The 27585-nt window shown below is 45.8% G+C and overlaps 1 protein-coding gene across 4 annotated transcripts; it reads right to left on the reverse strand.

Moving 5' to 3' along the window:
• Positions 1–1416: 1416 nt before the first annotated feature.
• ZBTB3 (zinc finger and BTB domain containing 3) lies at positions 1417–27585 on the reverse strand. Of its 4 annotated transcripts, none has more exons than XM_069645208.1 (2): positions 27501–27585; positions 1417–4016 (listed from the first exon to the last, which is right to left on the reverse strand). In XM_069645208.1, exon 2 carries the CDS (start codon positions 3980–3982, stop codon positions 1964–1966), a length of 2019 nt encoding a protein of 672 aa, XP_069501309.1. In that variant the 5' UTR covers positions 3983–4016; positions 27501–27585; the 3' UTR covers positions 1417–1963. The 4 variants fall into 4 exon arrangements, with proteins under 4 accessions (XP_069501309.1, XP_069501311.1, XP_069501310.1 ...); XM_069645210.1 differs by lacking the exon at positions 27501–27585 and adding an exon at positions 27413–27492; XM_069645209.1 differs by lacking the exon at positions 27501–27585 and adding an exon at positions 27389–27479.

Consider the following 27585-nt stretch of genomic DNA (forward strand, 5'->3'; position numbering starts at 1 on the left):
AAAAAAAAAATAGGTCACATACATACCTAAAGAATCTCTCCTGCTTGACTGCAGGTTCCAAAGACATCCAAGCAGGGATTTAGCTGGGGCAGATATGGCAGAGTGCCTCACCTGCAGGACTGCTTTATAGTGTAATCAAAGCAGAATCCATTTACTGGTGATGCAGTGAGAGTAAGCACTTTTGCGGGTTTTCAAATGTCAAGAAAACCAGCAGAGAACTGGTACTAGGAAATACCATTCTCCCCAGGCCAGCAACTTCTCTTCCCTCATCACTGGACCAGGCAAATAATCTTGACCTACTTGCCCCTCTCCTCCTTTCGCCTCATCTCCATTCAAAACATTCAAAAGTACTCTATTTTATAGCATAGGATTTGAAAGGTAAACAAGTCATACCCTCTGAAAAATATATAAATCCCTAGAGAAATGTGGTAAGCAAAGAGTATGATTGGAGAATTATTATTCATCTCATTGAATGGAAGATCACAAATACCAGAATCAATTCAGTGTGGGGCTAAAAAAAACATTGTAGTGTGGGTTTTGTAAACGTTCTTTGAAAACTTACTCACGGCAAAAAATGTGCGAAATGTTAGCATAGCTGTTTTTCAATATTTAGCAAAGGCATGACTCGTATATGATGTGAGGCTGTTGTAACATTAAAAAAAGAAGTGGTGTTCAGAAAACGCATGGATGAAAGTAAGGGAGAACGTTTACAACTTTGTTTTTGTGTGAGATATATTAATTGTCTGAAGGAAGGCATAGATTTGGGTAGGTAATTGGTGCTTTTAGAATAAAAATGCCCATATTGCAAATCTGATCACCAAAGAAATGACTCAAATGATCAATCAAAAGCTTTGCCACAACAAAAAGCGTTAAATACAGAGGTATTAATTGCTTACAGTTAAGTACTGACGTATTTGCAGTGTACGACGTTGTTATAGCGCCAGACTTTATTCACTGATTTTTTTGCCAGACATTTTCAGCCGAAAAAAATGGGGGTTGCAGGTGAACCCAACCAAATGTTTTTTCGGCAAAAAAAAAAAAACCCGCCGATCTACGGACATAGAACCATTTGAAGGCCCTATAGGACCTGCTTTGCAGAGTCTGTTGGGCCGCTGGGGGGCGGGGGGGGGGGGGGAAAGGAAGGCTATAACCTGGCATGCATGTGGTGCCTCAGTGCCTCCATGAGCGCGGGTCCCTGGGCAACGGCACCGACTGCACATGCCCAGAACTGTGCAAAGGTCACTGAGGGCAATCTTTACATACAGCAGCATTTATTCAGCTTGCAAGCTGGAAAAAGCAGTACACGTGTTTAAAGTATGTGGAAAATCCCCACAGGGGGTATGCAGAAGACCCCAGTGTCTGGACCTTGAATAAAGCCAAAAATGTACATTTTTAAAAGTGAAGAAAAATAACCACTTACCGTCTGTGCATTTGCACACAACATTTTTAATGTTTTTCACAATAAAATATTTACAAATAGATTAAGAGCTTAGGACGCAGAGCACTTACCACGCAGAAGCGGGCAATACAATGATTGGGTCTTTTGAAGCCCAAAATATAAATAATGGTTGGTTCTCCCCTTCGGGAAGGCTTTCATGGAAAGAGTGTGTGCAACTAGACCTGGTGCACTTAGGCAGTGTGGGGTGGTATGATGTTTTCTGAATGAACTCCCAAGAGACGCCTTCATGTTTGGCACTGATCACAAAGCGGCTGTGACCTCCAGACACACATGTTTTTGCACTAGGTTTAGTTTTAGCGGCTGCCTATTTAATCAGTGAAGTAAGGTTGTTACTTCAGAGTGACATCACTGTTTATTCTCTTCGAATACCCTGTAAAGAGGAAAATATTGTAAACTTTTTATCTCGACTGCCCCATCCAGATAAAAATCTCTTCATCGGAGTCCACACTTCCCAGCATATCTAGCTGCAGGAGAAGGCCACGAGAATCTGCATGGAACGACAGCCTAGAGAGCATTTGGGTTGGAATCAGGGTTAGTATCAGAGTTGGGTTCGGAGTCTGGGTGCGCAAGAAGATGCAAGCCCTCTTCGTCCTCAGGTCTGCTCTTCTTCGCCTGCATGTCCTCGTTGTGGGCTTTGCGGATGTGCCTGTAGAGATCCCCAGACTGCGTGTAGCTGCGCATGCAGTAGCGGCATTCATATGGTCGTTCACGGGTGTGAACGGTGGCGTGGCGCCGCAGAGTGTAGGAGCAGGAGAAAGTCTTTCCACAGGTTTTGCACGTGGGCACATCCTCAGCAAACAAGCCAAAATTAGGATGTGCCTCATAGTCCTGTAGATAGATCTGTTCATGGAGCGGAGGAGACACAATGCTGCCATACGGCTGGTTCCCCGGCACCGAAATCATGTGATATGGCAAGTGGTCATGTGGAAGGAACCCTTCCTGTGACGGGGCCTCGTTTATGGCACCCCCTTCCTCAAACCCCTCACGTGGGCGGTTGCAGCCTGTTATGTGCACCAGGTCTGCTGCAGAAGGTTGGAACATAGCTTCCATTCGCAAGGCCAAGTTCCGGCTTCTTCGTTGCTCTGCAGCCTCAGATTCCTCATCAGAGATAACAATGGCTTCTACCTTTACTTTGACAGGACCACCACGCTCGATTTCTTTGGGGTAGAACCTTGGAAGGCTCTGTGCCTGCTGCTCTGGAACCCTACTCTCAGAGTCTGTATCTTCAGAAGGCGGAGTTGCTGAATGGTTCTCTGGAGGATAATAGAGGCGGGGTATGGCTTCAGTGGAACTGCTGGGGCTTGAAAGTGAGACCTCAGGAACAAAAGAGGCTTTCATCGCAGATAGCCTTGGAGAGTCCCCGTCTATACCGGGCTGTGTAGTGTCGGCCATGTCCGGTGTGGGCACAGTTGGCCCTTGTTGGTCAGTTTTCTGGTTGCCTGAGCTCAGTTCCTCTTTCCTTCTCCTCAGCCCCTCAAAAAAGTGAAGTGCCTGCTCCTGGCTGGGCACAGCATACCGTGAGGGAATGGACTGTGTTTCAGGGATACCAGCGGGTACAACAAAGCGAGAGGATGTCGGCAGGGCATCAGTGGAGCCGGTTGATGGTGCATATTGAGAAGTAGTGGGAACAGCTTCAGGAGTACAAGCAGGGACAGTTTGCCTTGAAGATGCAGTTGGCAGGGCCTCATTGTTGCCAACAGCTGTGGTGTACCGTGAAGCAGCAGACAAAGACTCAGTAGTGGCAGCATGTGTGGTGTACCGTGAGACAGCAGGCAGAGCCTCGGCACAGCCAGTTTGCATTGTGTACCGTGAAGCAATGGACAGAGTATCGTTGGTTCCGGCATGTGTGATGTACCGGGAAGTGGTGGGCAAAGTCTCAGTGGTGCCAGCATGTGTGGTATACCTGGAGACAGTGGGCTGGATATCTGTGTTGCCAGCATGCGTAGTCAACCGTGAGGCAGAAGATAAGGGCTCAGTACTGCCAGCAACTGTGGCATACCTAGAGGCAGTGGTAGTGCCAGCTTGCGTGATGGAACGTGAAGATGTTGGCAGTGCCTCGGCAGTACAGGCAGGTGCAGGATAGCGAGATGTGCTGGGCAGAGCCTCTGTAGTGCTAGCAGGTGGCTGCTCCTCTCTTTTGGTGCTGTCGGCCTCTGCCGTGGCCCGGGCTTGCAGCTTCTTTTTACAAACTTTAACAATGTCATTCATGTGCAAGTAGCTAGCAGCTGCTAACACATCCTCAACTGGAGTGCCGTCAAAAGTGAGCATGCCCTCATACATAAACTCCAGCAGTAGTCCAAATGCTGTGGCAGTGACAATCTCATTGTTGATGAAGACCAGGTCGCGCTTGTCCAGCCTCTCCTTGTAGAACATATGAAAGAAGGTGCTGCAGGAGGCCAGCACAGCCCGGTGTGCCAAGAACTGTGTGCTGCCAACCAGCACTGTACAGTCACACAGGAAGCCCTGGTGCCTCTGTTCTCGCAGGCTCTGCAGCAACTGCTTGCTGTGGTCGGGGAACTCCATGGCACCCTTGGATCTTCAACAGGACAGCATGCTCCTGGGAAAAGATAATGAACAATTAGATATGGGCCCTCATACAGGAAAGCACTCCAGGGCGCTACCCCCACAAGCTTAGAGCAAATATCAAATGAATTGCCATAATTTTGCGATAAATGTCCAACCTTTTCAACAAACATCACTGCAGCAATGGCGTAGAAAAGCCCCAGCCTAAAACAAACCACAAATAAAACAATGAAGTCCCATTTTATATCTCGCTTGAAGATCTGCAGCCAACACTAAGCAACAGCTTCCCCAGAAAAATCCTTAATGGGTACACATACATATTTGCCCCACCTTCAAAGTACCAAATTAAACAGCCCTCCAAAGACTCCACAATGTAAGCCGCCCTCCAATATACCATCTTCAACCCTACTGCTCAAGAAATCCTCCCTCAAACAGGCCATTTCTAACAACGTCATGCTCATCTTAAAAATCAGAGCTTTCTCTAAACATGGCACAGAAACAGCCTACTTCACAATCTGGGCCAAGGCTCTTGAAGTAGAGGATGAAGGCAAACAATGCCTCGTAGGAATGTCTGTGCATCATTAGGCACCATATACCACCAAGACTTGCAATGTTGCCTCTTAGAGATCTCGGACTCTTCACTCTGCATCATTCCATCCTTGCTGATGTCAATGATTCAGGCGTGTACAGTTAAATCACATTCAGACTTTGCAGGGATCTTCATGTCACAATTGCTCTTTAACAAGTACCTGTATCCCCTCCTCAAGATCCTAAAGAACAAACTGACACACAGGTGGCATGCTTTTGGGCAAATACTTTTATTTTTAGCAAAAAGAGGAAAATAACCCCTACTTGTCCCCAACTAAGAGGGGTTTCCCAGCCTCAACAAAATACTAAGGAAACGTCAAAAACCCTACTTCTATCCCTTACTATTAAAACAGAACTAAATTGGATTTGTCTCTTCTGGGCCCACAAGAATGATTCCCTTCTTCTGGATGGGTATAGTTCACAAAGTAGGGGGGAATGTCTCCCTTCCCCTGGGCCTTCTCAGGCTGGTATTTACAGTTCCACATTGTAGGCGGAATGTCTCTTTTCCCCTGGCCTTTTCTAAGGCCCTTGATGAGCTTCACCAGTGGCTCAGTTTGGAAGACCTGGTATACTCCCCTGCCAGGTACTCCCATGAAGAAGATGTACATCTGAGGAACTCCTCCTCAGTCATAGCCAAGTCCTTGACCCTGTATTTGTCCAACTGGTTTTCTTCAAGTATCCCTAGTATACACCCCTGCCAGGTATACTGTTTCTCCACTGGACGGTCCTTGACCTCGTTACAACAGCTTCTCGCTCTCGGGTCCCAGACCCCTTCGTATTGGCTTCTCCTGCCCCCTCGAGGTTCCCAGAATGCCCGCATACCTTCCGCATGGGCACCCGATCCTTCTTCGATGTTGCTTCCGGTTTGCACGCTGCCCTACACGGCTCCCCAGCACTTCCTGGGAGCCAGGCTGCGCGTTTTTGCTGGACCATCTCCTGCAGCCTCTTCCGGCCTCAATTCCTTGGTCTCCTCGGGAGTAGGTTTGGGTGCTGTAACTTCCCCAGCCATGTGCCGGTCAGCATCTGCAGGATCAGCTTCTCCGTCTGGGGTATGGTTCTTTTGCTCACGGTGCCTCCAGGGATGGATTGGCTCCATGGTTAGTCCCTCTTCCATTTCGAAGTCCCATCTAATAACGGAACTAGACTGTTCAGTGAGATTGTCTTAAGGGTTCTTCATGCCTCCAAGCTTTTTGCTTATCCTAGTATGTCGAGATGATGGTTCAGTGGAGTCAACACTATTCTCCCTCGTCCCAGTACTAGTGGTGTGGGATAAGTACATTGGGCGGGGGGTGGGGGGGAGACTTATGGGATAGGAGTGAGCTAAGGAAGGAGGGTAGAAAGGTGGGTGAAGGTTGATTATACTGGGTTGGCCCGCGATGGCCTCCCTGTATCCCAGAGGGGTAATCTCTCCTCATGAGATCCTCCCGCAAGTGGAGTATCAGGTAGCGGCCTCACCTCCCTGGCCACCGGGGAGAAGGGACGACATCACAGGATTCGTCACACCACCCTTCCACTAACAAACCTGAACTTGACCTGAAAGTCACAAGAAAACAAAACCAATAACATGTCCCAGAATCGGGCCCCTTTAACTGAATGCTGGATGTTAATGCCACATACACCGCCAACCCTCTATACATCCAAATTCCATCTCCCATCGTGAGTCGACCCCACCACTCAGAAAAAACTATGCCCAAATTGATTCCGTATTCAGCATGACCCCATTCCAACTATCCAGTAGGATGCATCCCCCTTTTATCTCCACAAGAAGCCCTCACTAGTAGATGGGCCCACCATGAAATTTCGGTTTGGCTACACAACCTCACAGTACAGCTCTAGTTCTCAAACATCCCAAATGACTCACCCTGAGCACACACATTCTATGTTATCGCTTGAACATGTCATGTATAAACAATGCTCTCAACCCACATATGGTGAAAGGCAGGATAGAACAATGACCTCAGCCACCATCCCTGCCTGCCTGCCTGCAGCATCAGTGATTTCAACCTCTGCTCTGCGATCTCATTCAGTGTCCTCCACTGTGAAAGAACGTTAGTGATGGGATCAACTGACACATGATGGGTGATGTAATCTGGATGTTAGTGATGTCATCCACAGCCTCTTATGGTTTCATCCCTAACAATGCCACACACTGTTCCAATAGGAAGACACACCAGTCCAATGTTATCCAATTCCCCTTATAATTAGTCCCACATCATAAACAACCACAACCTGACCACTCAAGATTATTAGAAGGGTAGTGTTTGTTTCCAATGCACGCATGTTAGGAATGCAGTTTGCCACCTGGTCTGCTTTTGAAGTGAAAGTCTATGATTTTTTTTTTAAATGCTGCTATCTTGAGGTGAAGAAGGATACACTTTTGGATGCGAAAGGCCACTCCACAGGCAGCAATCCCTCCCGAAAACGCCATAGTGTGGGCAAAGTGTAGAGATTTGCCGTCCACCCTAAACTGACACTTTGCAGTACTCAAAAACGCTGCTCCATCACCCACCTCGCAATCACAGACGCTTTGCTTAGCTTGTCTTTTCTTGTGACCTGAAGGAGGCGCCATGGGGAATAGATGAACCATGATTAGCGCTTGGGAGGGTGCCACCTACTGTTAGAAGCTGGATTCCCACATGCTATGGTACACTTCTAAATGTGCTGCATGTAATTTGTTATGAAACACAAAAAACAATTCCAAAAGATAAACATGTTTCTAAAACTTACCATGTAATTTCCTTAAATCTGTATTCCCACACAAATACCTCACCGTCTTTGTGCCCCGTATTTTATACCAGGGTACAATCCGAAAGATAATCTTGGTTTGACAAACTTCTCTTGAAGTTAAATGTCATCATTCAGTTGTATGAAAGGATTACGCAGTAAGATCTCCTACATGATTACAAAGACGTATTCCGACTACGATGCCACACAGAGACTTCCAAAATACAAGTTATCGAGGACGCACAGTATATACCCTGAACAAGAGGGCGTCTTTATTTTCATCTGACACAACCTCTCTGCTGCCGTCAATATCGTTGATCACAAAGCCCTACTCAATATTCTCATCATGTGCATGGGCTTCGATGGAACAGTCCTAGCTTTCCAACAGAGACCAACTAATTCAGATAGGCGTCAACAGATCTCAGTGCTGACCAGCAACCTGCAGAGTTCCACAAGCCTCCATCCTGCTCCTTGTCATCCTTGCCAACATCCAAGCCAAGAAACACTAATACGAATATGAAACACCACTTCATTCAAAGATCAATCGCATCAGCCACATCCATCGACTGACGTACTCTCTATCCCTCATCCAATCCTGGGGGTGAAGAGCCTACCTGAATCTCCACCTGCCAAATACCAAATTCATTCTTCAAGGTAACCCCACAAACCATGCCCAAATTCAGAATTTGCTAACGGACATGAAGCTCAACAGATTTATACCGCAACTCTCACCAAATAAACAATCTCCTGGTTTTAACATCTACTGTGCCCTCTCATGCAAAATACACATCAACAAAAAGAACCAAATAGCATGGTACCACTTCATGCTCCTCTCCAAAATCAAGCCTTTCATCCCTGCACAGAATTTCAGAGCAGCTGTCCTAGAATCATCTCCTACCTTGTCAGCGGCAACCTCTTACTTGTAAGGTTCCAAGCGGCCACCTCTCAATGTCATCCAAAATGCTGCTGCATGCCTCATCACAGGACAAAAAAATGTCAACCACATGATACCCCTCCTCAAGGAACGGCACTTGCCTCCTATTAGGGGAGAATCATGTTAAAGACAGTCTGCATCTCCTACAAAGCAGTCACAACCAAAATGCCACTCCACCTAGCTGAGGAACACACCATCTCCTCTCATTGGAGACAAGAATCCGTCGAAGAAGAGCAGGCAGCTGAAGATCCATGGACGACTCCTGAAGTGGCCCAGCATCCCTTACAGTAACCAACCCTGTGAATCCATGCTCCTCTGACTGATCTCCGAAGACCCAGAGTGGTGCCACAGCCCTTAGACTAGGATCCTGCCCTTGTCACCAGGATCGGTGATATCCTCGTCAGAGAACGTAGAATCCGATTTACCACCCTCCCCTAACTCCTCACCTTCATCTCTTCTTCCTGTACCCTTCTTTCCTTTACTTCTTGGTCGCTGCTTTTTTTAATGTAGGTAGGGGCACCCACGGAAGGAAGCCACTGTCACCCAAAAAGGGTTCCCGGTGCCTCCTCCCGGGAACGCCGGGAAGGGGAAAAAGCCAAAAGGCACAAAAAACCCCTAAGCGACCTGCGTGACTCTCCTAAGGGATGAGCTGGTATGCTGGGAGAATGCAGCTGGCTGAAACTGAACTCCGTGGTAGAAAGGATGATGCTCCGGAGGAAGGTAGTCAGTAAGTAGTACGGAATCTCACAAGGGGAACCAAGTCCATAGGTGTAGCACAATAGAATAGGCAGTCCTTATACAGGCCGGGATCTGGTACACGGGAGATCACAGAGGAAGGTATCAGAACAGTAGAATCAGCAATCCAAGAAAACAGGCCTAGGTCTGGTACACAAGGAGGCAGGCAGAAGGAGAAAAACAGGAAGGGGAAAAATAAGGTAGAAGAACGGAAACAGAGAAAAGCCGGGAGAAGGAGGGTGGCGAGGAGTGAGGAAGGAAAATAGCAGAAGAAAAAAGGGCAGCAGGCAAAACAAGGGGAAAGAGGACAAGGACCCGATAGAGATCGGGTAATACTGCAGCAAGGGCGAGCGAGGGAAGAGCAGGCAAAAAAGGCAGACAGCACTAACGGAGGAAACCGGAAGTATTGCAACGCGTACGCAACCCAGAAGGAGCTGTATTTAAACTCCGGGCCGCGTCAGCGCGCATACGCACGGGCAGAGCTGCAGGTGGGAGTGACAGGCTACCAGCGTGCGCGGCGGAATAATGTCCGCGCCGCCAGCGGTTCCACAGGCGCCAAGTGCCGCGTGGCATGACAGTATGCCCCCTCCCAAGGGACCCTCCCCCTAGTTTGCCTGGATGGTAAAAGTGAAACTTGCGCAACAGTGTAGGGGCAGAAATATGGGAGATGGGTTCCCAGGAATTCTCAGAGGAGGGGAAGCCCTTCCATCATACAAGGTATTCTAGTTTGCCTCTACGATACCTGGAGTCGCATATTTGAGCTACCTCTTATTCTTCCGGAGTGGAATCCTGAGGAACAGTAACTCTCTCAGCTTGACGCCTCCAGGTATCAACATGAAAGGGCTTAAGCTGAGAAGCATGGAAGACAGGATGAACTCTGTTCAGGCTGGCAGGGAGTCTAAGACGGAAAGCCACAGGCCACTTATAAGGCCCCAAAAACTTCGGGGATAGCTTGGATGGATGGGCCCAACGAGGTAAGTATCTCGTAGAAAGCATTACTCTAGAACCCACCTCCCAACCTGGTACGGGTTGACGATGTCTGTCGGCTTGGGATTTATAGCGTTCCTGCGCTGCCTGAAGGCTTTCCCTAACCTTCTTGTGTATCTCTCTAAGGCGGGTGAGTGAGGAATCTACAGATGGTACATTGGTAGAAAGACAGGAGACAGGAAGAATAGACCGGGGATGGTAACCATAATTACAGAAAAATGGACTAACCCCTAGAGCTGAGTGCACAGAATTGTTGTAGGAGAATTCGGCCAGAGCCAATAACGAGTGCCAGTTGTCTTGTTGGGAATTAGTAAAACACCTTAAGTATTGTTCAAGAGTTCCATTTAGCCGTTGAGTTTGTCCATTGGACTGGGGGTGAAAACCCGACGCGAGAGCTCTTTCAATCCCCAGCCGCTCACAGAGAGCCTTCCAAAAATGAGAGGTGTACTGACTTCCACTGTCAGAGATGATCTTAGAGGGCATACCGTGCAGTCTAAAGATGTCTTGGAGAAATACTTCGGCCATGTTGGCTGCGGTGGGAACTCCGGGCAAAGGGGAAAAGTGAGCCATTTTAGTAAATGAATCAACCACCACCATTATGCATGTGCACCCCTGTGAGATGGGTAGATCCACAATAAAATCAGTAGAGATTGAGCTCCAGGGGCCAACAGACACAGCACATGGTTAGAGTAGTCCAATAGGTCGTTGACGAGGGGATTTACTTCGGAGGCAGATGATACAAGATTGAACATAACGATCCACGTCCTCCCTCATTCTAGGCCAGTAGAAGTGACGACGAAGGAATTCCAGAGTACCTGTTCCGCCCCGATGACCAGCAAGTTTTGTGTCGTGACACCAGTTCAAAGCCATCTTGCGAAAGGCAGGCGTGGTAGGTAGAGTCTACCCTTGACCAGATATAGACCATCTCTAATTTCGTACGCCACGCCTTTGGGATGTCTCTCTACTTCAAAGCGCCCTCCCAATTCTTCTTTTACCCGACTGAGGAACGTCGAAACCATTCCGATACTTCTGGGTCGGGGAAACATGTGTTCAGGAGGAGACTAGGAATCGGGTAAGTAATCACAACGCCGTGAAAGGGAATCAGCCAACACATTCAGCTTTCCTGGGATATAAGTGATGTGAAAATCGAATTGGGCGAAGAAGTGAGCCCATCGGGCCTGTCGGGTGTTGTAGCACTCGAATTGCCTCAGGACTTGCAGGTTCTTGTGATCTCTCGGGATTGTAAATGGATACCTGCTTCCCTGAAGGAGATGCCGCCATTCCACACAAGCCGATTTCATTGCTAGTAATTCTCGTTCAATGACAGAGTAGTTTCTTTGACTGGCGTTAAGAGTCTTCGAGAAGTAGGCAACTGGATGCTCTACTCCCCGAACCTTTTGGAGAAGGACAGCTCCTATGGCAGCAGCAGAGGCATCGGTCTCCAGGATGAAGGGCAGCTCCAGGTCAGGCTGTAGTAGTATGGGTGCAGCACAAAAGGCGTTCTTAAGATCCCCAAAGCTATCCTCGGCCTCAGCCGACCATCTGAACGGCTCAGAAGATTTCTTGAGAAGAGAAGTGATGGGCAGGATCTTCTGGGAGAAATTGGGAATGAACCTACGATAGAAGTTCGCCAGACCTAGGAATCTTTGAATTTCTTTCACTGAAGAGGGTGAAGGCCATTCTAGGATAGACGACACCTTGTGGGGGTCCATTGAGATACCCTGACTGGACAAGATATAACCCAGATAAGGTATGGATGAAGCGGAGAACACACACTTAGCAAGTTTGACGGATAAGTGGTTGTTCTTAAGCCTACGGAAAACTTCCTTGACATGTTCCTCGTGTTCTTTGGCATTGTTGGAAAATACTAGTATATCGTCAAGATACACTAGAGTTGTTTGGCACAACAAATCAGAGAACAGTCTGTCCATAAACCGTTGAAAAATAGAAGGGGCATTCACCAACCCAAATGGCATGACCTGATACTCAAAGAGCCCGAACGGAGTCCGGAAGGCAGTCTTCCATTCATCTCCTTTCTGCACTCGGAGAAGGTGGTAGGCGTTCCTTAAATCAAGCTTGGTAAAAATTGTTGCACCGTGGACTGCTTGTAAGATCTCAGTTATCAAGGGCATCGGATAACGATCCTTAACAGTGACTTTATTTAAGCCTCGATAATCAATGCAAGGTCTTAGGTCCTTCGAATCTTTTTTGGAAACGAAAAACAAGGAAGCTCCAACAGGAGACTTTGAAGGTCGGATCAGCCCATTAGCCATGTTACCGTCCAGATAACCTCTGAGAAATTGCCTTTCCTCCAGTGACAGAGGAAACATTCTGCCGAATGGTACTAAAGCTCCCGGAGTTTGTTCGATGCAACAGTCCTCGGGCCGGTGTGGAGGTAGTTCAATAGGTATCTTTTCTGTCACAACCTCTGTGAACTCCCTTAGGTAATGGGGCAAGCAATGGACAGACTTGGTCTCACAACTATTAGATGTCTTGACAGTTTCGAATCTTGGCTCGGGTAAACACTCAGCTCTACAGAATGAAGACTGAAAATTCAATAGATTTTTAGACCAGTGAATGCTGGGTTTGTGCTTGCGTAGCCAGCAGATTCCCAGAATGATGGGGAAGTGCGCGGCTCTGATGATGTCAAACATAATTCTTTCTGTGTGCTGTTGTATCGACAAGGTGAGTTCCTCGGTGGTGTGGGTGATCATGCCTGAGCTCAAAGGCTCACCATCCACTCCTTCAACCCACTGGTCTTCCTGTTTGGCAATTCTTTTAAGACCTTTTTGTTTGGCCCAGTGAGTGTCAATGAAATTGCCGGCAGACACCAACAATCCAGTAGAGCTAATGTGGTCACCTCTGTAGATTCTAGTTTGAGGGTAACTGTGAGCACCATAAGACGAGAGTCTTCAGGGATTTCGGGAGATGACACAGATAGAGAAGCGTAAGGACTTGGACCAGCCCCTCGATAGGGAGTCCCAACACTTACTGAGGGCGAGCGTTTCCCGGCCTTCTGGGTGGTACCTCCGGACAGTCTCGTAACATATGAGTGGAAGCTCCGCAGTACATGCACAGGCAGTCGTCCCTGCGCCGTTTGCATTCCTCAGGGGTGAGCGGAGCACGCGCTGTCCCAATTTGCATGGGCTCCTCTTTGGAGGAGCGTGAGAAGGGTACTGAAGGAGACGAGTGTGTTTCCAAGAGAGGGGGAGCATTTGTCTCGGTCTTTCTTCTTTCCATGCGTAGTTCGGTCAGGCGGAAATCTATCCTGAGGGTAGCCGTAAGGAGTTCAGCAAAGGATACAGGTCTTTCTCTCCTGGCTAGCTCATCCTTTAAGTCTTCTCTCAGACCCCGCCGAAAGATTGCATATTGAGCCTGCTCCTGCCACCCAGCTTCAGCTGCCACCTGTTTGAATGTTGTAATGTAGGTTAGCAGATCCGAATTCCCTTGACGGATGTCCAGCAGATCTTCTGAAGCCAAGTAGGTGCTTTCGGTACGTAGAAAGGTTTGTTGCATCAAACCCTTGAAAGCATCATAATCCTGTAAGACTGGATCCGGCAGGTTCACCAACGGAGTGGCCCATGCCAGGGCATTACCTGACATGTGTGTTATCATAAACCCTACCTTGGCATGGTCCGAGGAAAAGGTCTTTTTTGGAGTGCCATCAAACTTCCCCGACACAAGGGGGAGCGGTGGTAGATCGGTGGAAGGTCGTTCTCTCTCCGTTATCCGTTGCTGTAGGGTGGCATTGGCAGCCTTGAGATTCTGCATTTCCACATTTAAGCTCTGGACTGCTGCTACAAGTTCCTGTACTTGCTGTGGCGTAGCCATTTCAACTTCAATTTGGCGTTGCAAACTGTCACCAGGATCGGTGATATCCTCGTCAGAGAACGTAGAAACCGATTCACCACCCTCCCCTAACTCCTCACCTTCATCTCTTCTTCCTGTACCCTTCTTTCCTTTACTTCTTGGTCGCTCCTTTTTTTTTTATGTAGGTAGGGGCGCCCACGGAAGGAAGCCACTGTGTCACCCAAAAAGGGTTCCCGTGCCTCCTCCCGGGAATGCCGGGAAGGGGAAAAAGCCAAAAGGCACAAAAAACCCCTAAGCGACCTGCATGACTCTCCTAAGGGATGAGCTGGTATGCTGGGAGAATGCAGTCGGCTGAAACTGAACTCCGTGGTAGAAAGGATGATGCTCCGGAGGAAGGTAGTCAGTAAGTAGTACGAAATCTCACAAGGGGAAACAAGTCCATAGGTGTAGCACAATAGAATAGGCAGTCCTTATACAGGCCAGGATCTGGTACACGGGAGATCACAGAGGAAGGTATCCGAACAGTAGAATCAGCAATCCAAGAAAACAGGCCAAGGTCTGGTACACAACAAGGCAGGCAGAAGGAGAAAAACAGGAAGGGGAAAAATAAGGTAGAATAACGGAAACAGAGAAAAGCCGGGAGAAGGAGGGTGGCGAGGAGTGAGGAAGGAAAATAGCAGAAGAAAAAAGGGCAGCAGGCAAAACAGGGGGAAAGAGGACAAGGACCCGATAGAGATCGGGTAATACTGCAGCAAGGCCGAGCGAGGGAAGAGCAGGCAAAAAAGGCAGACAGCACTAACGGAGAAAACCGGAAGCGTTGCAACGCGTACGCTACCCGGAAGGAGCTGTATTTAAACTCCGTGCCGCGTCAGCGCGCATACGCACGGGCAGAGCTGCAGGTGGGCGTGACAGGCTACCAGCGTGCGCGGCGGAATAATGTCCGTGCCGCCAGCGGTTCCACAGGCGCCAAGTGCCGCGTGGCATGACAGCCCTCCTGCACCTTCGGAAGGGTCTCTGGAGTGCCCAGTGAACTGACCATCTCTCTCGTGGGCTACCTCGCCAGAAGTGTCGCCATTCCATGCTCAAGTACGGACCTTTGGTGGTCATCAGCTTGTGCCACAAGTCGCATTTTCCATGAATTTCAATGTCCCAGCACAAGGGATATGGTCCTGGAGTAGCTTCTGTGACCGTGACCTGAAGGACATTGGTCATTGTCGGTATGGGGAGACTGTTGCTGCAACTCACTTTTCTCCAACCTGTGAAGTGTCCTGGGGCTGGTATGCATCGCTGTTTCTTGCATTTCTTAAATCGACAGAGGTTGTATCTTGCAGCTGTACCCGACCCGAGGAATCTTCGAACCCCCAACATTCCTGGGCACCTTTCGTGGAACCAACAGCAGAAGATCAAGCCTCCAGCGAGCCGCAGACAATCCACAAAGTCATCTGGGAAAATCAGTCAAGGGAGGGTAAGTAAACACAATGCCCCCCCCCCCCAATCCTCCGTAGGATAACATTGGCAACAAGCCCCATGGTCTCCTTATTCCACTCCACTCACCTTTTGGTAATTGAACCTGGCTACAGTAGCCTGTCCCTAGTTTAGCCGTGGGTCTTGAATACAAGAAAACATTTACTTACCTTTAGTAAAATAGTTGAAGAACTTTGAACTATCGCCAACACAAGCCTAGTGAAACCTACCTGCAGAGGCACCATTCTGGTGAGAAACATTGTGGCCCCTGTGGCTTTTTGGGCTCACGACTCCATTCATCTTAGGGTTTGGACTTCTTATGTTATTGTCTTGTAATCCGATTCTCTCATTGAATGCATCTGACATACCTGCTTTGCTAAGTTATTTGAACCTATGGTTACTGCATACATTTGAATTATAGAGTGTTGTGCGATTGCTACCTGTTTGCAGTGTATTCAGAAGGCCCATTAATAAATAACTATTTTTATACATGACTGTCTGAATTGAATTATTGTGTGCCATACTGTGTCGACTCATTGAGGTCCACTGACCCCACTCACGCTTTCCTGAGAATAAGCCTTCACTGTTCATCCACGTACCTTGATTGGTAAACCTCAGAGTTCCCCGTTCGCTAGAACTAGGGTGGCCTCCTAAAATATGTCCACCAGGCCAGATTCTAGAAATCCATCCTAACAGCCACCTCAGCCAGAGCTCCTTCCTTGTCCTGTTCCTCCTACCCACTCCAGCTACACCCACACTCTGCCAGTAGCCCCCCCTGGCTATGGCCTCTATTTACAGTACTCCATTGATTCCTAGCTAGGTTTGCATTTTCCTTATCCCCTTATTCTTCCTTTGTGCCGACAGCAGTTATTAGGAAACCGAGCAGTGGGTGATCTCTGTTCTGGCTAACAGGCTCTCTTTGACTTAATATTATTTGTAGCTATGCTAGGAGTGATTTCTCTTTTGGTAAACATTGACTACATGTTATTTTATGCAAAGCTGTGCGTGATGCCCAAATCAGTTACAAGTGTGCTGTTGTTTAATGAGTACATACTGTTTAGCGAGTCTCTTCTCATTAAAGCTATACCATCTCTTGCTTGTATGCACATGAGTAACAACGAGATACATGCCTGCCTCAATGACTAAAAGCATGTGACTACACACATGTATAACATTGGGAAGATTACAGACGTCTCACATTTGCCTGTCAGGTGTAAGATTCTAAACCATTCTTGTAATCCTGGCTTTTACAGTTTGAAAATTAAAGTAGATCTTGCTCATCCCAGCCCTTAGAGGAAAACCCAGAAGTTTCTGAACATTCAATAATATTGTACAAATGCAGCAGTGTTGTAGTCCTTTTGGGACGTTTAGGGGACTAAACGAGGACTGGAAAAGGTTTTTCTGTGGCATTTAGTTATCTGGGAACCCAATCTCCTCTGACACATAACCAATGTTGTGGTAGATCAGAATCAGGAGATGGACAAGGAGGCATGATCTCTGAATTCTTATATTCTTTCTTCAACAAAAAAGGCCTAAACTTTCCCTATGCATAAGATTAAGGCCTTCACTAAAAAGAAACAAGTAAAAGGGTGACATAAGGAGGTCTTACAAAAATGAAGTCCTATTCTAATCTAGTTTCTCTCAGTACCTCTAAAAGCAAAATACAACCAAAAGATACTCTGGGACATTGACCAATAAAAAGGGATGGCTGATGGCTCCTGACCCTCGCCCCTTTTGTCTCCCATCGTAGGCCCTTGCCTATTTTCAAAGTTACATTTTATATATAGTTCATGGTGTAGTGGAGTGCCATCCAGGACTCCAAGTAGGTCCTTCTCCTTCAAATATATCAGTCCCACAGTCCTTCTCCCTTTGGGAAGACTTTCGTCTTTCTTGCTCCGTCCTGTCTGGGATTCTCTTCCTCCACACTCTGGGGCTCCTCTTCTCATGCCCCAATCTAGGGTTTGTTCCTCCTTTTCCCTACTCTGGGTTTTTGCTCTTTTCACTCCCCACTCTGGGGTGCCTCTTTTCTTTCCGCACTGTAAGGCTTGCCTCTTGCTCACTCTCTGCTCTCGGGCTGCTCTACTCTCTCCCACACTCTGGGGTGTTTCTCGTAGTCCCCAATCTGGGGCTCCTCTGTTCTTCCCCCACTCTGGGGTTCCTTGCTCTCTCCTTTCCCACGATGGGACGGTTTCCTTATCTTCCAGCTCCGGTCCCTTTTCTCCCACTCCAGGGTTTCTTTCGCTCTTGCTTCCTACTCTGGGACTGCTCAGTTTCTCCGTGGCATGTTCGCTTTAGCTTCCTCCTCTGGAGCTGTTCCATGCTTTCGCCCCTCTGGGGCTCTTTCTACCCACTCCCTCGCCCCAAACCCTTGGTTTTACTCTCTCTTGCTCCCTATGGTGGGACTTCTTTGTTCGATCCCCACTTTGGGCTTTGTCTCTTTCTCACTCGCGTTTCCGGCATCCTGCAGTTCCTCTGAAGACACTACGTACCTGTTCCTGGTGACCAGTGCACCTTGGGAGGGGTGCGTAGTCTGCCTGGCTCTCCTCTCCTCTCCTCTCGCTGGTTAGGCGACTCATCAACTGGACTACATGTCTGCCAGTGATTACTCGTCTTTCCTGCTTGCTGAACGTAGGGCTCTCTACAAAGCATTGTCTTGGCCTTCCGAGGTACTCCGTTCTTTTGGCCTTACCGGATGGTCCCTGTTACTTATCCGTGGGGGGCTGGTTACACTAATGTAGTGCACGTCTGGCAGGGATGCTACATCTGGTGTTCTCTATCCACTACCGGCCACACATCCTCTGCGTGCTTCAGCAAAATTGAACTCTGTGCCCTCTGCCCCCTCCTGACCGATAAGCTCAGTCAATGACACTCCCCTGTTGGATGAGCTCTGTCTCTCTCTGCTGTTCTCGACGAGTACTGGGTAAAGTTTGGGTCAGAAGCTGCGTCAGCCATAGGAAAAGGGGTTAGGGGATTCTCATATACCTTAGCTCCTACCTACCCCATAAAGGTGTTAGTGTCTGGGGGTGTGATGAATCACTTGTGATCATCCCAGAAACCCTGGCTGGGACCCCTTTTCTCATGTGGCCATGGAAAGGAGGCCGCTACCTGATCCGGACCCTGGGGGTGGTATTATGTGGGAAGATCACAAGAGAGGAGGTTCAGGTCAGGAAGAATGGGAGAACTCTCTTATTTCCCAAATGATCATAATGTTTTGATGGCTTATTGTGGAGTTGAAGATTCTGAGGTTAAAACAACTAAGAATGCACTTAGTGCTGAGACGAGGAGGGGGGATGCAGGCTTACTAAACCATAGTGAGCGGTCTAGTCATTGTAATCACTCACTCCTGAGCGGGACCTTTAAACATGTAAAGGTCCTTCAGGAGCAGGTTAATGAGTGGGAGCAGTTGACGCTGTGCGAGCAGCAGCAGGAGAAAGCAGATGCAGAGACTGACACGTTGCCAGCAGCAGGAGGCTGTGCAGCGCACACAGCAAAGGTCAGACCCTCGTTGCCAGCAGCGGGACACCGTGCAGAGCAAGCGGCAAAGGTCAGACCACCAGGTAGATGTAGAGGATACGCAGCGGGAAACAATGTGGAGGCCGGCTATCCCAGTGAGAGCGGCTCTCTGTGTCCTGCATCTGGCTTCCGTGAACTGTTGTCACCGAAGCACATGTGGAGCATCAGGTGCTCCAGTGATAGCCAGCGTGAGCAGAGGAAGGTGAGTCAGAGCTATCGATTGTCTGTGAGAAGCAGCGAGTCCACAGGAGCTGCCAAGACAAACCAGTGAGTTTGCCTACTAGAGGTAGCTCCAAAGTAGACTCCTGGGTACAAGAACACGTTTTGAATACCGAAGCATTAAATTAAAGCAAGCAGGAGATTATTGTAACCCACATTGTCCGAGCCAAGAGGGGACAATAACTAAATGAAGCAAATATACTCTCCCACGAAGGAGACAGCAAGCAGGAGAATATTGTAACAAGTATTGTCAAAGACAAGAGGGGGCAGCAAATAAGCAAAGTAAAGATAATCTTCCAAGAGGGAGATGGCGAATAAGAGAACACTATATGTGCTTGAAGTGAAGAGATTGAATTAAGAAGTTGTGAATCAGAGGTGTTGAATGCTAAGAGATTGAATGAAGCAGCAGTTGTTGATTTCCCTTTCCCCATTGAGGATTAAATGTGGAAAGACTGGAACAAAACTCACCACAGAGTACAAATAGTAGTGGGAGATGTTTTTATCCTGGCAGGCAAGTGTACCAGGAAAGGGACAATTAGGGGGGGGGGGGGGGGAGTCCTGCCAAGCGAGTGGACCAGGAAGAAGATGCTTTAAGGTACAATAAAGTGGTAGATGGTTGTGGTGGAAAAGAAGTGATAATTTCACCAATGTGTTTTTGATTAACTTATGTAAACCACCCTGACAAGACGACATTGCACATGAAGAAGAAATGTGAAATGATGACAAGTGATTTGCTTTCAAAGTGGAGAATATGTACATTGACAATTGGTTTGACATGGAAGTGAGAATACTTTTTGGCTTACTAAGCAAAGACTGTGGAAACTGCGATGATGGTTTTCAAGTTAAACTTTTGTTGGAAATTAATTAGTAAACTTAGCCAAAACCGAAGACATTTTGGAACTGTGCATTTTACTTGGCTAATGACATTGAACTTTGGGTTTGAAACATCCTGTATTGATCATGGGGAAGGGGATCCAACCAGGATCACAGGGACCCTTGTTATTGTGGTTATCAGTTTGAGTTATTATGTAGAGCTCACATTGCCAGACATTACCTGTATGCGTTGTAGTATGTATATTAGTGTGAGGGACAGATACTTTTGTACATCAGGTCATTTTCCTTTAGCCTTCGTTCGTTAGGTAGGGAAATCCTTGTTAGGCTAGTGAAAGATAGGCGTTCATCTGACCTTTTATTATTTAATAAAAATTGCTTCTTGGGAGAAAACTCTACTTGTCCGTCTCGCATTTCTGACCCCTCAAAGGGGAGAGTCATGGTGATATGATATGGCATTTATAACACGCCTATACACAAGTGTTTCAAGGCGCGACTTTCAGGTGACCTCGAGGGGAATCCAGTTTACCCTGTCCCCTAGGAGGAGTTAGCGGGCTCACTCCATAGTCCCAAAAGGGGTGGCTCCCCTTGGGGAAAGGTGACGAATTCCCTGGATCCATCACAGTGTGTAATATCGCGAATGCACATAGAAATGAAGCTAAAACCTCAGAGGGAGATCTGGGGGCAGGAGGCCATGCTAAGAAAAGATGTTCATTGCTGCACAGATAGGACTAATTCAAGTATCCTCCATTGCTGCACAGACAGGACTAATTCAAGTATCCTCCCTCCGACAGCTGAAAAGAATTTGGCTTCATGCAGCACGGGATCTAGAAGTGCATGGACAACAGAAATAAAGCATTCACTCATAAGGAACTTTACAGAAATTGCAAGCTATACCTATGTCTACCACTTCCACCTCTTTCCCTCACTAACTCTGTTGAAATTTCAATGTTGGGCAAAGGTTTTTCATGCAGTGACCCCAACATCAGCCAAGGGGTTGCCATCCAAATGTTTAGGCTTGAATGATGCCAAAGTGATTTTTCCTTTCAAGGTGGATCACAGATTCTCAGACAGGTGTTCGTTTCCTTAGGTATTTGGGGCCAGATTCCAGTACACTCTGTGAGTTAGTCGAACACAAAGTTTGAAAGGTGACCCTTCGCTCTACAGGGAGCCATTATAAGGCTTGCAGAACAACAATAGTGTGTCCCGATTTTATTTCCAAAGGAAGGATAAGGCTGGCTGCATTTTTTAACTAATTAATCTTCGCTGTCGCATTTTTTTGTTATAAATGACATTGTAACCACACTCAATAACCAACTAGTTTGAAAGGTACCGAACATCAAGCAAGTATGCCTTCATTGCTCAATTTCTGTTGTAGATTTCATGTACTTATAAGACAATTTCCTTAGTTAGTATCCCTGCTAGGCCCTATATACAACCAATGGAAACATCACATTATAAATGTATTGCGTTGATGTATCCACATTGTAGCTTTGTTAATGTTATCCCTTTGGAAATTACGATTGTGGCATCAGGATCGGTGACAATTAGAACCTCTGAGGAACGTCCAGCAATTTAGCATTAAAGGACTGAAATATCTACATGTAGGGTTGTTAAAACACAAGATCGAACATTATGTACATTGGTGTTTAGGATTTTCAGATGAATTAAGTGATAAATGTTAATCTGAAACTGTTTTGTTTGCTATATCAATACCAAGATAAGGGATTTTCATGGTAGATCAAAAGGTATCCTCGTTATGAAATTGATATATGTATTAATTTGTGATTACTTATAGATTGTCATTTTGAATGCAAGGAGTTCAGTGCTTGTTAGGTTGGAACCGTCACCCAAAAAGAAAAATCAGTGTGTACATTATTGAAGGTTTGTGTTCCATCAATGATTAAATAAAGGTTTTCTATAAAGCGTTTATTTTGTCTACACAATATTGAAGAATACAAATGTTTTTTGGAAAGAGATATTGTATTGTTTGGGGGAGATTCAATCAAAAAGAAAAATACAATACGAAATGCAATTCTCTATTTTCCTTTTTTGTTTACTGTGCATTTTGAGTATCTTTCCTATAAACCAAGCTATGGAACTCAATGCCCGGGTGAATATGAACAGAGAAAGACAGTTCATTTTCAAAAGATTTCTCACAACTTGGTTGTTCAATAGACCGTAATAGACAAACCAGCACAGCACCTGCTAAAGGGCAGACCCCCATTAACCTTCAGCCTCTAGCCACCTCAGGCTGGAACTCTTCAGAATCACCAAACCGTTCAGATGAACCAGGTCCATCATGCAACTCCATTGGAATTGACCACTTGGATTTCAAGAGCATAAAATGTATCACAACCCCAAACCAAAAGATAGATCAAGCCAGTACAAAATCGATATAGCTGGAATAGCCTTACGATATAGGTGGTGCCCAGTTCCCAAAGAGATTACCAATTCTGGACTGCCGCACTAAGATGTACAATACGCTTGTTAACAATGCTTAAATCATGAACACCTTGGAGAACGGATCCATTCTGGTCAGTCCCCACAACATTTTCTCCCCAGACATATGAAACCAACACACAATCGTCATATAATGGAAGCCAGGACAGTACGAACGCCTCATCTAAATGGTATGAATCCATATTTTCGCAGCAAAAAAATTGAATCCCAAAATACTGATTTTCGGATGACCCATTTCACAGAGGGTCTTGAGGAGGGACGGGAGCGGGGTCTCCCCCACACCCCATATATATATATATATATATATATATATATATATATATATATATATACACACACACACACATATACACACACATTGAAATGGGGTGAAAGAAAATGAAAATCTGTATTTTGGAATTCATTATTTTATTTTCGAAAAACAAATCATACAGTTCCATTTAATAACTAAAACCACAACTTCTAGCCAAAAATTCTAATAACATGACTCCTCAACAACACCAAATTGTCTCCCCGTTCAATCATCCAGCACCCTTACACTAAATACAGACTACTTTATTAATATTATATTCATTAAGAGCAGAACTAGCATTAGGAAGTATCAGAGGACTTTACAAGCCAGAGGGAGAAGTACACGGTGAGGGAAGCAGAAGGGGAGCCAACAACATGGGAGGGTGGGCAATTTGGCAGGAAGGGATCTACAAGCAACCAGGGGAGGGGGGGTGAACATGGGAGAGAAGATGGCTAAGTGGAGGGTGCGTGGACCTAGGTGTTAGGAAGGAGTCTTTCCTTGAAGAGGAGAAGTTTGAGCTCCTTCCTGAAATGTAGAAGCAAGGGTGCAAGTCTGGTGTTGGCTGGGGAGAGGTTCCAGAGTCTTGGGGCGTAGACAGAGAAGGCCTGTCTCCTGGTTCTTTCTCCTTCCTGTATGCACAACAGACATATGCATGTCAGCACCACACCAACCACAGTAACCTAGGCAGGGCTGTTTCCGATTTAATTGCACAGTCTTCTAATTCTTCATATTGCACACCACTCGTCAGCGGATCTCCCACTGTCCCAGCAAAGGCACTGAATAGGTCTTGGGTTTACCCTTCCAGACAGACTATATATTTAAGTTCCAATGCCACAAACCACATGGAACCATACTAGCACCAAGGACTCCGGTACCTTTGGCCTGCACTCATCAAACCACAGGTTTTGCACCAGGCTCTCCCAGCACCCCACTAACCACCAGCCTCTTTTTCTGGCAGACCCATGCACCACTAGGTACCCCCAAAAAAGGTAAAGGTGTGCTATACAAAACCACTTTACAACACCATTAAATTGGGTAGTAATAACACTTATTACAGCAGATAGAAGAGGGAGGTATCCGCTGTGAAGCATTCATTAAAAACATAGCCTTCTTGCTAAACTTTAATTAATGGATAACGGTTGAATGGAACAAATTGTTAATGCTTATTTATATACCCAAAGGATGAGTCAAAAATACATATGAACCTGGTTACAGACAGTTGCCACCAAGGTGCTCATGTGATTTAGGGATGATTGAGGACACCACCCACTTTCTTCACTTGTGCACCTGGTATAGGGTGCTTTAGCACTAATTGTCCGTTCCATAATCTGGGATACTGGTTGCCCTAGCTATAGGGAGGCACTGTACCATGTGTTAATAACCAATCACTGTTACTTCGTGTTTTGACATAATTGAAGAAAGGTATAGTTCAGAGAAATACTCATGAAATTATACCATGGAAATTAATGTGATGAAATCAAATCAACAGTGCTGTGAAGCAACCAATTATCTGGAGAAACTAGTAAGCAATAGTATAGGGAAGTCTTTGTTGATTTTAGCAGTAACGTGTTATATGAAAGGCTATGGTCAGATCGGTTTTAATGGAATATGTATTGTGCTATTGCATTACTCATTGCTCAGTTCTGATCGATCATGGTTGTAATGTTGCTTTATGGATGTTAACTTATTCAAAACAATGCGTAAAACTGAATTACCCACAAGGTGCACGTGTGACTGAAGAGAAATTCAATGTGCTGCGAGTTGGACCTTGAAGGTACCCAATAAAGGGGAAGAGTGGGGGGAAATTGTAGACAATTTCTGTACTTGTTCATTCATTGATTTGAAGCACAATCACAAATGCGGGACAAATAAAGGGTGAAGCTGGGCATTGACAATGGACACGTTTTATAAGCCTTTGCCTCAACATTAAAAGACGTATTCAACGTTCGGACTACTGCTCAGTAAATAATGCACAAATATGAATGCACTAAATGCCAGAGACGCAAAAGATTAACTAATAAAAATGGCATCAGACGAATAAATAATGCATCCCATGAAAAAGGAAAAAAAACAGTTAAGAACAAAAAAAAGGTTGTGAAATATATTTGGAAACCATAACTGAATAAGGCCCTAAAGATAGCCAAGTTAAGTCGAAATTCATGGAATAAGAAACAACTACTTTAATCATGATGCACAAAGAAGCCAGTGATAGTGCCCATTTTAAAAAAAAGGTGATTGGGCACGCCTAGTTATTATATGCCAATTTCTCAAATCGACAGATTGTCCAATAAGATTTGGACAATTTAGAAGAATGGGTCGAAAGAGAAAAGATTTTAAGGATGACCAGGCAGGATTCAGAAAATATAGGAGTACAATTGACCAAGCCTTTCTTCAGTTTGCCATTAAAAGCAAAGATACTCTTTAATCACTTTTATTGATCTTAAAATGGCCCTTGACAGTGTAGGGAAGACAGTGTTGATTTTAGTAGTAAAAATGCCCTTTGACAGACTGGCTCATACTACCCTCAAGGAAGCTTCAACGAATATGAATGCGCCAAATGAAATTTGAGACCCTATCATGAGGGTTTACTGGGTTCAGCTGCTATGGGCAAGGCTGTGAGAAAACTGATCCACTTGCCATCTTTTGTGGAGTTCAACCGCAGTGCGTTTTGTCACCCCTGCTATTCTTTATATACACAACCGATCTGGCAATGAGAATATTAAACATGAATGCAGATGGCCCACAGATAGCTGAGAGAATAATAGTTGTCCTTTTTTTATCCCAACGACACAGTAATAATATATAAAACATCTGCTGGGCTGAAAAAACAACTGGATGTAGCAGCTATTTTTGGTGAAGAAAGAAAACTTAAAAACAACCCAAGTAGTAGTTATGATTTGCCACTGCACTGGTATAAAGAAGTTCTAAATATATTACGACAAGGTGGGCAGTCATCACTATTTTGGGGCCAGCCTGCAAAGTCATGTTTCTTGGGTATACTAACTGTTTAAAAGTGAATATCAGCCCTTATGGTCACCGAATGAGGAAACAACCTCCCACTGACATTATGATTTATGTAGAATTATGGGGTTACCAACAGGCAGCCAATCGCTTAAGGGTTGAAAGTAGTTTTATGCAACAAAAATTTGGTTTACCACAGAGTGCACACTCAATTCCATTTCACCTGGAAACAGGACACAGTCATTGAGTTTACAATCGCGTTTTAAGTGGTATTACACTAGCTCTGCATCCCCTCGAAGAAGGAACTAGTTCTATATAAATAAGCAACGTAATTTGTTTGCAACGGTGCAAAACGTAGAGGTGGTACAAATACACGCAAAACATTTTAGAAGCCATCAACGAGTGTTCCCATTCAAACAGAGGGCCTGTTGATCGATTTTGATAGGTTAAAAATTGGCAGGTTAAAAATAAAACGTACAAAGTAGCAATTGGATAAGACCAGACAGTTGGCCAGATTCCCCATGTTATGTAATTCATAAATCTGAATTGGGGTCGGAACCTTATTTGGCTATGATCACTCCTATTAAGAAACGGTTGCTTTAGTTAAAGTTTAGGTTCAATATTTACTTTGAGCTTGGTGACAAAAAGCTAGACACGAGCATGTCCTTTTTGTCCGTCTGCCATTGAAACGGAGTTTCATTTCCTGTTAATTTGGCCTGGATGTAGACGGGCAAGAAAGAAATGACTTCCCATTGTTTTAGTAAATACGTAAATTCTGTTATAGATGCTTGTGTCGTTGTGTGCTTTATAAAAGGATACTACAGGAACAAGTTATTTTCGCAGTAGCAAGTTTTATTAGTATAGCCTGGCTTAGGAGCATCAAACATTTGTTGAAATGAAATGTTACATTTTGTGATATACCGTTTTATAATTGTTAAAAATAATCCAATAAAATGTTTCACGTGTGAATTCTTTGCGTGTGCTTTTATGGGAACTCTTCCGAAATAAAGCAAATTTTGACTTGACTTTGAAAAAACTAAATGTGGATCCAAATATGACAAATTCATTTGAATTATGAGGGGGTTGGATCACTAATCCTGTCGGAAGAAAAGACATACCAGCTATAAGACTTAGTGCACATCCTCTTACTCTAACATAGCGTTTTATCTGGTGGAGCTCTGCCCAATGTACCACTATAACAGAAACCTGCTGAAGGAGGCAATGTCGTAACGAGGAGACAAAAGTTGTTGTATGTAGGTCAGGTCATTCACCATCAAGATGGCACAATAAAAGCTCTGCCCCGATCCAGACCGGGATCCAATAAAGACCCAAGGTAGAGGGTGTGCCCCACCTGAGCCGGGATGCAAGCACAAACTGTTCAGGTAAACCTATGCTGGTGGCAACGCCGGTGCCTCTGGCATGTCTAAGCATAGCTGGTCTACGTGCAACTGAACAAAACGTGTACTACTCAACAGGTATGTTTTCCTTTATTGTGGCAATACCAGGACTTTGTATTAGTCGGTCATTATTATTGCTATACTTTCAATTGCATAATAACACATTTACTCAGCACTCCCACCTAGAATTAACATCACACAGCAAATAGCGTTGCTGTCATACACATAGGCTGTTTCAAAACTACATTTAACACATTTAGGCTTCCCTTGTTATGATGCTACGTGTTGCCTGTGCACAACATCCTCTATTATGGTCGTGCATCATAATCACAGCAAATGCCAACATGCCTTTTTCGTGCTAAAAAAAAAAAGATTTTTCTTTTCATCGCTTACACGGAAGGACACCCTGCCACTGACCCAATGACATAAAGGATTAGGCCCATCTTAACGAGAAAACCTGCCTAATGAGCTCCCTAAATCCCACGCACAGCATTGTGTGGACCCCGATTCACCCTCTGCTCCTCCGCGCAGGCCTTCCGATCCGCTGTCAGCCTGCCTACTCCCACTGTCCATCTAAATCCCTGCAGCAGCTATACTCACCGATTCAGCCAGGGCAGTGCCTAGTTCCCATTAGAGGAACGGCTCTAGGAACGCGTCCTCCTCACGTTTTACAGTTACGCTCCAT

The sequence above is a fragment of the Ambystoma mexicanum genome, chromosome 2p (genome assembly GCF_040938575.1).
Source record: "Ambystoma mexicanum isolate Mex_15411 chromosome 2p, UKY_AmexF1_1, whole genome shotgun sequence".
In the NCBI taxonomy this organism is placed as follows: Eukaryota; Metazoa; Chordata; class Amphibia; order Caudata; family Ambystomatidae; genus Ambystoma; species Ambystoma mexicanum.

What these genes read in the sequence shown, in the direction of transcription:
- ZBTB3 (XM_069645208.1), bottom strand. Translation starts at nt 3,982, where the DNA reads ATGGAGTTCCCCGACCACAGCAAGCAGTTGCTGCAGAGCCTGCGAGAA.